Source organism: Nelusetta ayraudi, unplaced genomic scaffold (assembly GCF_046127955.1).
Source record: "Nelusetta ayraudi isolate G7.1 ecotype Tasmania unplaced genomic scaffold, CSIRO-AGI_Nayr_v1 ptg000060l, whole genome shotgun sequence".
NCBI lineage: Eukaryota > Metazoa > Chordata > Actinopteri > Tetraodontiformes > Monacanthidae > Nelusetta > Nelusetta ayraudi.
In genome coordinates, this window is record NW_027466110.1 from 5,306,712 (window position 1) to 5,320,043 (window position 13,332).

The window sequence follows — 13,332 nt, forward strand, 5'->3', positions numbered from 1 at the left end:
ACAGAACCTCAATTTGAGATTAATTTTCTTTTTAAGTCAGATTACATGAAAACAGTAAACTTCAGCGTGAGGCATTTTTTTCAAGTCACACCTTTGCACACAGATCATTTGGCCTGAACACGCAGGGGTCGAGCTTCCCTCCAACCCGCCACTTTCCATCCGTTGTGATGAAACTCATGCGGGCTGGAGACCCAAACGACATAAAACGTTTCGTAGGGAACATGGGCTAAAAAAAAAAAAAAAACAGCGATGGGCTCACATGTGTAGCCGCACTCCATAACAAAGTTCGATGGGGGCCACCTCAGCGTGGACCAGGGTTGCCTGATGAAAACAGCACTTGCGCTCTGTTCACATTGCTGACTTGTACCCCTCCCCCCACCGATAACATGGCGCCTACGAGTCCGCATTAACTGCCTTTAAAAAAAAAAAAAAAAATAGCCCCGCTGTCTTGGCATGGCTGGACGCACAATTTTAACACAATCGGCCCGAGTGACTATGTGCACCTTAAGAAAAGGAAAGAAAAAGCCTGCGCGCTTGGATGTGCGGCGCGCACACATTGTTAACAGGGGCACCAAGCGTACGCGTCGAGCTACTGCAAACTTAGTGAGAGCAGCACAACACACAACAAGCTATTAGCACTGGACGGCTCCGTCACAACACTTCAATGCGGGCATGCGTGAAGCCTTACTCGCTTATTTTTCTGACTAAAGCAACGTTTTTGTAAACGCCAACTGTCCAGGCGGTGGCTCTACTGCCGCTTGACGGAGACTTTAACGCAGAAATTTGAAAATACTACAGCGAGGCTTGCATCAAGGCTACAAGTCGGCGTGCTAAGTGTATGGCTAACACCCCCTCTTGTTGCTTTCGCTTGCCTTCAGCCAAGTTAGCTTTAATGCGGCCAACCACGCAATTCGTTGGCAATATCAATGTATCCGTGTGCTTATGACGTGGTCATTTCAACTCAGAAACGTCAAAGCGTGACAAGAGCCGGTGCCAGACCGTATTAACGGTTACTACTCGTCGACGTGCGTTAGCAACGAGCTAGCAGCGAAGGCGCGGGGCCTGCAGCCACCCCATGTGCTGCTGCTTTGTTCTGGGGGGCAACTTTGAGTGCACACCGCTGCGCGCAAAACTTGGGTGGGAAAACAAATTTCCCCCCCAAAACATGACGCCAAATCGTTGGGCGTGCGAAAGCCAAATAAAGTAACCCCTCGAATCAAAGTGGGAAATAACGAAGACGCGGGGGGAATCGCCTGGTGGAGCGAGGGAGCGACGCGCCGCGGCAGCGACACATGCTTTTCAAATCTCCCTCATTCTCCCAGCATGGAGGAGAGATTGCCATGCGCCTCTCGCAACGCTCTTTTCCAACGCGGAAACTGATCATCAAAACGCTTTCTCCCGCTTCTTGCATTTGTGACAAAAAGCACGACTCCAGCGTCTCGTCAAAACAGTGGGACAATTGTACTTTCCCCCACCTCGACAAGCTCGCGAAAAAAAAAAAAAAAAAAAGGCCAACAACAGGTTTCTCGCCGATAACCACGCGAGTAATAAGACAGTTAAAAAAAAAAAAAAAATCCACCATCTTCACTCACTTGTGTGGACTTACCCGTTTCAGTCGCACGCTTTCGGGGGTGGGTTTCCGTGAAACTGTGGGAGAAAACGGGGGGCAAAGAGCTGACAAAACTGAGTTCGCGCTCGGGCGGATAGTCCGAAAAACGCAACCATGTGCTCCTATTATGATTTGCGAGGAGTTTGGGAGTCGTAGTAAGATTGCGAAAGTGGCGCGAGTTGAGTCGAGGCTTAACCATGTGGTGAATGAAGGGCGGCTCCCAGCCAGCGTAGCTAGAGGCCAACTCCTTCATTAGCATAAATCAACTGGGCTGCTTCCTCTGCCACTTGTCCGCTGAGTTCACGTTGCCGGTAAACAGCCGCGACACGCAGCTACTTCCAATAAATACACCGCTGTAATTTCGGACGGAGCACCGCGCTGCTGCTGCAGCTGCTTCACACACCCATGTTATGCTGATATACGTTCCCTCGACCCTAATTAACCTAATTTATCCCCGGTGCATATGAGTGGGGAGTCTCGAAACAGCACCTGAACTAAATTAGTAATAATTAATTCACTCTGTTCGTGAAAAAAAAAAAAAAAAAACACTAATGAAGAACAGAGCAAAATGAAAATAAAGCGCAAACAGTTGTTAGCCTACACTGATGTTTTCAGATAGTTTCGTTTGTGTTACATATTTCGTTTGCAAATAAAAGATATATTAGCAGGTATTCTCTTAGTATTTCCACCCTAAACATGTCTTTAAACAGGGTTAAATTGCTCTCTATAACCTACAAATGGTCCTTAATCAAAACATTTGTTTGACTTTTTATTTGAAAGTAAAGTCAGTTATTTCAGAGTAATTTTACTAAATTGTCAAAGATAAAAAAATAAAATAAAAATAAATGACAAATGCATGTGGTAACAAATATGAGATCATGGACATTTCCCTTTTATCTGTAGAAATATAAAAACTGTTTAAAAGCTGCATCTTTTTCATTTGAAATTAGAAAAAAACATTTCACTGTATATAGTGATTTTTGTTTTATTTATTTATATAAAACTATTAATTCTTGTTCTTTTCTCTAACTTTTTTTTGGACACCATGAGTTGGTGTTTAACATATTTATATAATTAATTGTGTCTATTTTTCTGTAAAGAGGAATTTCTTATTTCTGGAGTTATAATGAACACTACACTTAAGCCAGTGTAAAATAAGTTTACAAACCACATGGTTTCAAAACTGAATGTGAGCAGCAAAGCAACATGGGTGAGTTTCTGTTACTATGGCTCCTCCCACTGAAAGGAAATAGGCAGCGTTCCTCAAGCATAAATGGAAGGAATTGTCTTCTTTTAACTGCAGGTCATTTGAGTTCACCTTTCACCTTTGAATCCAGCCATGTGTAAAATCACACAAAAGTGGTTCAGAGTATAGAATGAACAAATGCCATACTACAAAAAAATAAACATTAAAAATAAATAAAGATAAATACAAACAAAATAGGGATAGTTTAATAGAAATGAAAGACAAATCTCTAAATATTCGAAAAGCTTAAATCAATCACACTTTACAGCATTCCCAGAAAACTACATCTTTCATTTATTAGCTGTACTTTTAATTGTTTAAACTTCTGACCTTCAGAAAGGGTGTTAAATTTGTCAACAGGAATCTTTATGCTCTTTCAGCCATTGTCAATAACCATAAAAAACAAAATAATGCAAGTCAATGTCATTCATGTTCTTTAATTTAAATATGTGATTCACATATCTTAAGAATTTTAAGTGGATTATGGATTGATGAAAATTAGTTTGAAGTGAATTGCATACTCGGTTATTCAAAAGCATTTTTACATTGATTTATCTTAAAGTCCATACGTGTGGATTTGCTAATCGGCAACATACTCCCTAAAAGGTAATATTTGAATTAAAGCTTAAAGTAAATTACTTTTTTTTTTTAAAGTTCAAAAAATACTGAACCAGACTTGAAAACAAATTATGAATGGATTCTTACAAGGCCAAAGAAAAAGAAGAAGAAAGAAAGAAAGAAAAAAACCTGTGGCTTAAAAATCCAACAAACAAAATCTTGTATTGTTTGTTCAACAAGTTCAAGAGAAATTAAAAAAACATCATTTAGTTGTTGTGACTCGTTGAATTTTTGTATAGATAACAAAGGCAATAAAACTTTTTGTTTATTTTTAAAATGTTTATTTTCCCCCCTTTTTTTGTTTAGAATTTTAGTGGAACCAGTTTTAGTTCTAAGATTCGCAAGCCATACACATAAAATAAAGAAAATGTTGCCCTTCTTTAGTAGTTTGGTAGTATGTAAAACAAAACAAAACAAAAAAGCTTTGCCTAACTATATACCACCATGTATATAATAAGCAATCAAAAGGATATTTGTTGTCTTAGAAAATTGGACAGGCCTGAATTTAAAAAAAAAAAAGGGGGGGAGATGGGGGGGAAAACATACGTCTGTGCGTCAATCTTATTTTATTTGAACCTTGAGATAAAGGTAGACACATGTTTCTTCGCACCTGTAATACTTTTTTATGTATGGATTGTTTAACATATTGGTTAAAGCCCAGCAGTTATGTATTTGTAAAACAAGCAAACAAAAAAAACAACTCCCACTGAAATTTGACTCTTCCGTGCCCCCATAGGTCACACGCGGTTCAGTGACGGCCTCACTTAACGGAAGTTATATCGTCTCGCCACAATAAACGCCAAAACTTCGGAATGACACAATTTATTGAGCAGTTGAAGGCCCTTATTTTTGTTTTCTTCCTGAAATAATGTTAAAACTTATAAAAAGAATAAAAACAGGTCATCTTATCCGAAGAACAGTCGCGGAGAGAGATAAGACATAGATATTTGTCTTATTTTGAAGGCGTCGACAGTGGGTTTCCGGACTGGTCTCCACTGCTGTACCGTGCCGCTTCCTCTCTCCTCTGAACGACGCGTTTGTTAGCTTGCATGTCCGTGCAGCAGATGACATGACTACATAGACGATTTAAAGGTAAGTAGAATATGTACATGTAAAGCAATGTAAGTGTGTCATCAGCTTCGTGACCAGTCGATCCGGTCAGCCCCAAAATAGTGCGTTGACCTGCTTTTTGAAAGAATAAAACGTGCTGTTGTCAAATTTAGCTTTACCTAGTCAGACTTTGTATCAGGTCATTCGGCCGGATAACTCTTTAGATTCATGATTTGCCTTCGTTTTGTGTCACTGCAGTTGGTTGGCTTAATTGTAGCGTGTAGAGACTTTTCTGTAAAGACAAAAACGTTTGAAGCCGCATTAATGGTAGTTTGGCAAACAATTGTATACGCAGTCAAATACGTTTAGTTTAAATTGGCATAGCTGTGAAAGTGGCTCTCAACTTTAAGTATGAATAACGTGACTTATTGTGACAGTGGTCTCTTTTATGACAATATCACTAATAATAATTTAAAAAAACAAACAAAAAAACCCCAACAACAACAACAACAAAAAACAGCAGCTGTATACATTAGACAGCGCATGGTTGTGTATTGGTTTTCCACTCATGTGAAATGGAAATGTTAAATTGTATTCTTATCAACTCATGTAGTGATTAAAATGCAGTTATATTAATGAATATAAAGTGCAATGACAAAAGTTGTACATCTGATGTGTATGTACAAGCAAAACACCCAGGATTTTAGTTTTCAGATTGAAGAAATTATGATCCTCCATCAATATCATCTGAGCTTTACGTCTCTCCAAAGCTGCGAGGATGTAGCTGCAGCCCTGTTTTTAGCATTTAACTAACTCTCTCTTTTTTCTTTCTTTATTATTATTATTGTTTCAGCCTGACACACTGATGGCTGCCAGCGTCCTGTGCCGGCGGGCGCCCAGGCTCTGTTCCCTCTCCACCCTGAGAAAAGACTCCACCCAGGCTCAGCATGTGAGCGTCAAGCTCACGGACGAGGCTGAAGATCAGGAAGTGAGGAGAGGTGTGCTGCACCACAACATCGCCCCTCCTCACGATGTATACCGATTGTACTACAATCCCAGCTCCTATTATGCCGTAAGTAACTTTGGAACTTCGCGGAGCCTCGGTGACAGAGATGGAGAGGACGAGTGTTTCTCCACCCTTGCACCCTCCTTCTGGCAACAGGGCAATCGCTACAGCGTGAGCTGCTCCAGGCGACTGTCCAGCACCAAGAACACGCTACTCGACTTGGCCTTTAACAAGCAGTCCCATCGTGAGGTGCCACCGATGCCACTCAAACACATCCCGCCAGATGTCAAGGTGGACACACGTGCCTTCCTCAAATGCCAGCCGGAGTACGCAGCCATGACCCTCGACCTCACCCTGCGACCGCACCAGATTGAGTGGGACGAGGCCATGGTGCTGCTCCAAAAAGTGACTGTTTTAAGGGGCCGCATTAAACCGACTGACGTCACCCAGTTTCTCGCGGACCTGCGCTGCTTGCACCCCGAGAGGGTCTCGCTGTTGAGGAGCGACCAACGCTTCGTCATGCTCCTGCGGTACTCCGTGGAACACCTTCGCCTCTTCACTACCCCCCAGTTGCTGGAGGTGCTGCAGTCGTTCGCGTGGCTGGAGCTGCCCGCCTCTCACACCATCCTGGGCTTGTATGAAGCCGAGCTCTGCTGCCGCGCAGACCACATGAGTCTCCACCAGCTCCTGCTCGCCGCGGACTTGTGGCGCTGCATCAAGAGGCAGGTCCCAGAGTTCCTGGAGCACCTCTACCAGTCGGTCCGCATGTGCCGCCCAAAAATAGGGGTCCCGGAGCTGGTGCATCTACTGTACATCATAGGAGAAGGCCGGTCATGCCCAAGAGACTTGATCCACCCCCTGGAGCAGCTCCTCTTGCACAATTTGCATCAGCTGCACCCCGAGGAGGTGGGCGCTGTGTGCTTGGCTCTGTTCAAATCGAGGACATCGTTATCAGAAGGCGCCGTGACTCAGGTAGTGGACAAGGCGCTCTCGCACGTAGAGGAGATCAGCGACTTTGCCCTGGTGAACGTGATGAAGTTCCTGCGTTTCAGCTACCTGTATCACCGGGCGTGGCTGGACGCCATGGCGGAGGAAGTCCCCCGACGAGCCCACCGGATGGGCGTCCAAGGCCTGATGCACGTGACTCTGGCCTGCTCGGCCCTGCACTGTCGGAACGATGAGATTCTTTTAGCAATCGCCGAGAGAGTTCCGCTCTTGGTATCGCACTGCAGGAGTAAGGACTCGTGCAAGCTGCTGTGGGCCTTTGGAACGTTGGGTTTTGCACCGGATCAGAGCCCCGGGTTCTACCCGAGCCTGATGGACGCCCTGAGACAGAGAAAGGTGGAGTTCCAACAGTATCCACAGCACCTGCTCACCGCTCTCCTCGGCCTGGCGTTTGTCTCCCAGTTCCCAGAGGACCTCATTGCGTTGGCCTTGAGTCCGCAATTCATCAAGCTGGCGCTGAAATCCACACAGCTGGAACTGAAGAAAGACCTTTTCACTCTGGATGGGGCCGTGGCTCTGGAGCTGCCGCAGTGGACCGGCCCGCGGCTGAGCCCCGAGCTGAGGAAGGAGGTGGCGGAGATGCTGTGGAAGTTCGCCCAGTCGGACGTGTGCCAGAAACCAGAGGTTCTGGAGGCGGAGGCGGCTCTGCAGGACCTGCTCGGTGGCGAAAAGTTTGTGCGCAAAAGAATGATTCTGCCCCACACCCGCTCCATCGACCTGGAGGTGCATCTGGACTCCAAGGGGCAGCCCGTACCTGTGGAGCTGGAGTCGGAGAAAGCGGCTTCCTCTCCGGATAGCAGTCCACCCCAGCTGCTCTCTCATCACGACTGGGCTAGAATGAATGTAGGAGTCACCATCACCGACGAACTTCTTGCACAGCTGAAAAACACCAAAAACACCGCCGTGCCCACAGCTCCGTCCGCTCCAGCCAAACGTCTGCTGGAGAGAATAGAGCCTGACGAGGGCAGCAGCCTGTTTGAAACGGGGCTCGTCCTGACCAGCGACATCACGGACGCCCTGATCAGACCCAGCAGGCCTCCGCCGCAGCCAAAGGACCCTAAAGGCATCGAGAGACTCGCAATCCAGGTCACCAGCAGGAACCATTACTGCTACCACTCGAAGCAGCTGATGGGCCTTCACGCCATGAAGAGGAGGCAGCTGAAGCAGGCCGGCTACAGAGTGGTGGAGCTCAGCTACCAGGAGTGGCTCCCCCTGCTGAGGAAGAGCAAGACTGAGAAGTTGGCCTACCTGCACTGCAAAGTCTACAGCAGCCTGTAGTCATTCAGGGCGGACTAGGTCTGAAAACACCACAGTGTGGCTGCTAATCTGGGCAATCTTGAATTTCCTGTATTTACACAAGTGCCCTGCACTGGAAGCATCCTTGTAACACGATGGACAAATGTTTGTTGATGGGGTTTGTTTGTCTTTGTCTGCTGCTTTATGTTTGTTTGTCTGGGCAGCAACAAGAAAATGATTATTTGCTGATTCATCTGATGAGTATTTTCAAGAGGAAGTGTTTGTGCATTAAAATGTCCATTAATTGCAGAAGATTATCACTGTGATGTTGCCAGAGCTTTCTCAGATCTTTTGTCTAAACAGGAGGCATCATTTTGAAAGATTCTTTACCCAGAATTATAATTTATAAAGAAAAACAGCAGGTCATGAATTTCAAAAGAAAACCGTTGGTCTGTCTTCCAAACAAATGACTTATTCATGCAGCTGAAAGATTGCAAGTGTTATTTTTTATGTTGGGCATATTTTATATGTACAAGTATTTTTGTTAAAATATGTGACAATTGGGGACATTTTTGTGAACACTATGCAAATTAAAATTGCATTTGACTCTTCATCGTACTTGTCGACATTGTGTTACACTATCACCGCACACAGTAACTGTTTTCAGTTCAGCAAATTAAATGCCATAACAAAATCAGCTGAGATAATCAAAGTGTACATGCACACAGTAATCACATAATATAACACACAATATTCTGATTAGGTTGTTTCTATTGCTGCTGAAAATCAATATTCCATTATTATTCCTGTTCACGTGCTGCCGCGCACACATTCAGATTACTGCAACATAAAGTGGCCTGCAGTGACAGATTTCTCTCCTTTTCTCTTGCTCCTCTCCAAAACCAGTCAACCTCAGTCGCTTCTGTTGTGTAACTCCCCTTGTTGCAACCCTGCCAACTTTTACATAATAAAGTTCGTCTAGCCGCCCTTACTGGGGCCGCTCATGAGAAGCGAGCCATGGGAGCGCTGCGATATTTTGGATGTGGCTGCTCAGTGGGGACTGGCGTCAGGGAGCCGTCCTGAAAGAGATCAGCGATGCAGGTCTTTCAAAATAAATAAATAAATTGTGCACAACGGCGGAGAGAGCCATGCATCTGCAGGATGATGGCGCACGCTCCGGTGCCACTGGAGATGTGAGGCAATAGTGCTGCAAGACGAGAAAAAAAAAAAACTGAATTTTCTAAATGCGCTGTTTACATGTCCAGAAATGTCCAAGTCCAGAACAACATCGTCTTTCCCGACCTGCATCAGTTTAGGAATACACGCATATTAAAAAAATAAATAAAAAAATAAAAAATTGTGGAATGTTTCCTGTTTCCTTTTAAGGTCATCAGTCTGTCATCCTCTACATTCATGGGCTGTCGCCACTTACAGCCGACTTAGAATTTTCATCCAACGTGAATCTGAATCCCCGTAGTGCTTTCCAACATGAAACATTAAAGCCTCCTACGACAATGGGATGTATTACAGAATTTATGACACAGAGTACATTCCTCTATTGTTTTAACTGAATGCAAAATGTAGAGCGCAAAGCTGTAAGCTACAGAGACCGACTGGCTGCTGCCCCATTGACTGCTGAGTGAATCCCGCCACACTGCGCCAGAGTTGACGTTCCACGTTGGACTGCGAGCTGTCTTAAGATCACTGCAGCCGACATCGTGAGTAATTTTCATTGTGCCACCAGGCCCACCATGCATGCCAAATAACTATGAACATCAGTTGTTCTAATAAAAAAGCAGCCTCTTTTCCTTGAACACATTATTATATTTGTTCTGTCACCTTGTATAGCTGCTGAGTTTTATAAGGAGGAAAAATAATAAGTGTGGGCTGGAGAATACAGTTTTTATATTCTGAAGGAGCTGTTCCATCTCAAATTCGACATTCAGCAGAATTTCAGGTTTTTGAAGGTTTTTTTTTGAGTGCCCAAGGTCTGACTGAAACTCATTACTGTACAAGGGTAGGGCAATTTTGACTGAAGTTAAAACTAAATACGGGTGAATAGCCAAAGTCAGACAATCAGTCAGTTCTTGGTTGAACTTTATTTTGACAGCGCTTGTATGGACATAAAGGAGCTCTGTGGAATGGAAAAGCTATATATTTATTTTTTTTGTCTGCCGCTGACGTCAAATGCGCTGAACTATACTTTTCTGTCCTCTCAGAAAGCAAGACAAAATGGTTTGTTGGTCAATGGACATTGAAGTGAACTAAATTTTGAAAATGGAAAAAATATCTTTGTTCTCTGACAGCGTGCTGGAGTTGCCCTGGCGTAAGAGAACATCCGAGGGCAGGATATCCTTGTCACGGCCTGAAAGAAAATGCGGGACGAGACCTTGGGATGGTGACACCCTGGAAAGCCTACAGGTGTGTCGTGTCGCCCTAAAAGCCTCTGTCTCCTCCTCCTCCTCCTCTTCCTCCCCCTCCACATCCCCATTTCCTTTGCGACCCACAAACCAGGGTTAGTGCTTCTTGCCAGCTGCCCCATTACGGCAGCAGACGAGAGCGGCTTCAAGGTCTCCTGGAGGAAAGGCGAGAGAATGGTGCTGGAAGCAATACTTGTTTTAACGGCAAGCAGGCCCATTAAGACACAGACACAACCAGCATTCATTTCCTGTCCCTTGAAAGAGGATTAAAGACAAAATCCTGCGGCGTGAAAGCTCTCCCCGAGGGCTTCGTCCACGCTGTGACGTTAAGGCAGAAACCTGTCGCACATTGTTTTAAAAGAGCCACTTTATGTAGAATTCACTTTACCGTCATTGTGCTACTTAGTTTGTGTCTTGGGCAAAGACATTTAAAAATAAATGTCCATTTGTTACTTTTTACTCTCTCCACATTTCAGAGAGAGCGCATGCTTGAATGTGCAATTTTTGATGCCACAGAGGGCATAGATGCCTCCCCCACGGCAGTGCCAAGACACTCAACCAGTGTGCACGCACATAAAAACACAACACCAGGATTAAATATAGCTCAAATATTAATTTTAGTTTGCAAACTCAAACACAAATGACCAACAAAAATGCAAAGGTTTATAAATGCCTTATTTAAACTTTTATGTAGGTTATACAGGCCAACAAAAGCTCCCTGAAAGCTTCCACAGTAAAAGTGTAAGGAAATATTATGATCCTACTCAGCACTATGGAAGGTGGGAGCAGCAGCAGCAGCAGCAGCAACAAGAAGAATAACAAAAGCATTGACCAGGGTCAGGAGGAATCATCTAAATTAATTTGTTGTGAATCATAATCACCTGTCTCATTAAACACAACACAATTGATATACTACTTTTGATAATGAACATAAACACAATTTACTTAAGGGTGGATAACATCTATTCTTTGGTACCTGCTTTCTCCTGCACTCAGGGACAGGGGTTTGCTGGAGCCAATCCCAGCTGTCATCGTACGAAGGCAGGCATACACTCTGGACAAGTTGCCAGTTGGCTGGATGACACAAAACAAACAAAAACAATTACATAAAGATGAACTAAAAACACCCACAGGGCCGAAAGTCCAGGGCTGAAGTTCAAACTTCAAAAACAAAATTCCAGCAGATCATTACGACTGGCTGACATCACAGCATCAACATAAATGCTGACTGAAAATGGCATAACGGTGTACGTCGTATGCTAGCATGCAAGCTAACTTGAGTTTAGGCTACAGAACATACAGAGATGACCCACCGATGAACAAGCAAAAGGCCGTACACAACATGAACTGAGAGGACCTGACAGGCGTAAAGCAACACCCGCTGCCAAGCAGCCACCGTCAAGCAAAGAGCAATCAAACGCAGGTGTGAGAGGAAGAAGTGACCTCGTCCCAAAGAGTCATGTTGCCCAGCCTCCTTGGATACTATTGCCGGTTGCATGTATTGAAGTTTATTCCATTTATAAGTTTTATGTAAATGTATATAAAACGTACCTTGGGATGTGTCTACCACACTTTTTAAATTGTCAGTTGTTTTTTTTTTCTCTCTCTCTCCATACTTCGGTTACAGAAGCATGTAGCGGGCATATCGAAGCATCAGTTTTAGGAGGAAGCGGAGAATTAAATAATGTTTTTTTTGTGGAGCTTCTGGAGCCCCCCCCCCCCCCCCCCCCCAGCGGTGGGGGTAATTGAGCAAGGCTGTTACTGGAGTAGTGGATGAAAGACGTGGACCTGAAAATGGGGTATTATATGGCACCTTCTAATAGCTTACTCAATCACCAGTTGAGTGAGAGCTTTAAATAGCAGGCACAGATCTGCGGTTGTAATTACCTTCCCCACTTTTGTTGCCTTCAATCACCTCCTGGTGGGAGACAAGTGGAAAAAGCAGGAGGAGGGGGATAAATGGGTTGCTTGGAAAGACAGGTTCAGAAAATTCAATTTGCTTGAAACGTCATCTGTCTGCGTGCCTGAAACCATGTGCAGATCCCCAGGTGGAGCCGCAGGAAGTTGCCGGGAAAAGAAACCTTTTCATTTGTGCAACTTCTCTTTAATCGGGACGGGGACGTGACGTCCGCGCAGTTCTGACAGTTGGCCACTAGAGAGCACTCTTCGCGCGGGAAACGCTGCATTGTGGCTACAGAAAATGATGGAATAACAAACCGTGACTTTGGTTTTAAACAATGAGACAATAAGTCTGACACGTGCACCACAGTGCGCGAGGGAAAATAAGAGGACAGTTTTAAGGAAAACGCAAGGATCGTGTTTTTAAAAGCTTTGTAAGGTTTTCAGCAAAAAAAAAAAAAAAATCCACCTTTTGAAACCCTTGAAAAGACAGATACACCTTCAAGGGGATTATGGAGAGGCTACCTTTTGACAGAACAGGGAGTCGTCAGTAAATACCTTTCTTTCACAGCAGATATGGAAAAAGAAAGTATGAAAAAGAATTCACATTCGGCTACTTTCAAGTCAGTGCCGACCCCGCAGCGACAGATTTCACACTTCAGGGTGTGCAGGAATCGTGCTTTTGAAGTTGAGATGATTCACTTTCTCATTTAGTGCCATTTTCTTTGGAGTCGAACGCAAACTTGCCGGCTGGGGCCCAAAATAAATTCCTTATCCGCGTATAGGGGCGAGCGCGTTATCTCATCACCGGTGCGTCAGCTCCCGCGGCGTGCGCAGGCCGACACTGGCGGGGCCCAAACGTGTCTAGAATATATTCCCCATAGAGACGGGGAATAGGACATTCTCTTTACTGACTTGAGTTCGTAAGAGCCACACACCAAAGACAGCTGGGTTTTCGAGTCATTCACGTCACCGTCAACCCGAGTGTGCACAAATCCATGTTTTGCACACAAGCTCCACCCACTCCCAATCCCCACTGATTCATACTGCTATAACCGCTGATTTGAAATGAGGAAAATGATCTGTTTCATTCTGAAGCTGAAATAACAATAATTCTCAGAAATGAAACATTTATTTTAAGTCTCAAGTGACTGATTTGTCGGTTTTGTGAGTGGGGCCCCGCTACTGTGAGCACCAGAGCGATTTATTCGTTCGCGGCTCAGCTTCATAGCAGGGAGGGAAA

At 44.5% G+C, this 13,332-nt stretch overlaps 1 protein-coding gene across 3 annotated transcripts; it reads left to right on the forward strand.

The window, feature by feature from the left end:
* Window positions 1-2,612: 2,612 nt before the first annotated feature.
* Window positions 2,613-8,383, forward strand: fastkd5 (FAST kinase domains 5). Of its 3 annotated transcripts, XM_076039895.1 has the most exons (3): window positions 2,615-2,819; window positions 4,437-4,565; window positions 5,377-8,383. In XM_076039895.1, exon 3 carries the CDS (start codon window positions 5,389-5,391, stop codon window positions 7,810-7,812), a length of 2,424 nt encoding a protein of 807 aa, XP_075896010.1. In that variant the 5' UTR covers window positions 2,615-2,819; window positions 4,437-4,565; window positions 5,377-5,388; the 3' UTR covers window positions 7,813-8,383. The 3 variants fall into 3 exon arrangements, with proteins under 3 accessions (XP_075896009.1, XP_075896010.1, XP_075896011.1); XM_076039894.1 differs by lacking the exon at window positions 4,437-4,565 and having other exon boundaries at window positions 2,613-2,819; XM_076039896.1 differs by lacking the exon at window positions 2,615-2,819 and having other exon boundaries at window positions 4,067-4,565.
* The last annotated feature ends 4,949 nt before the right edge of the window (window positions 8,384-13,332 follow it).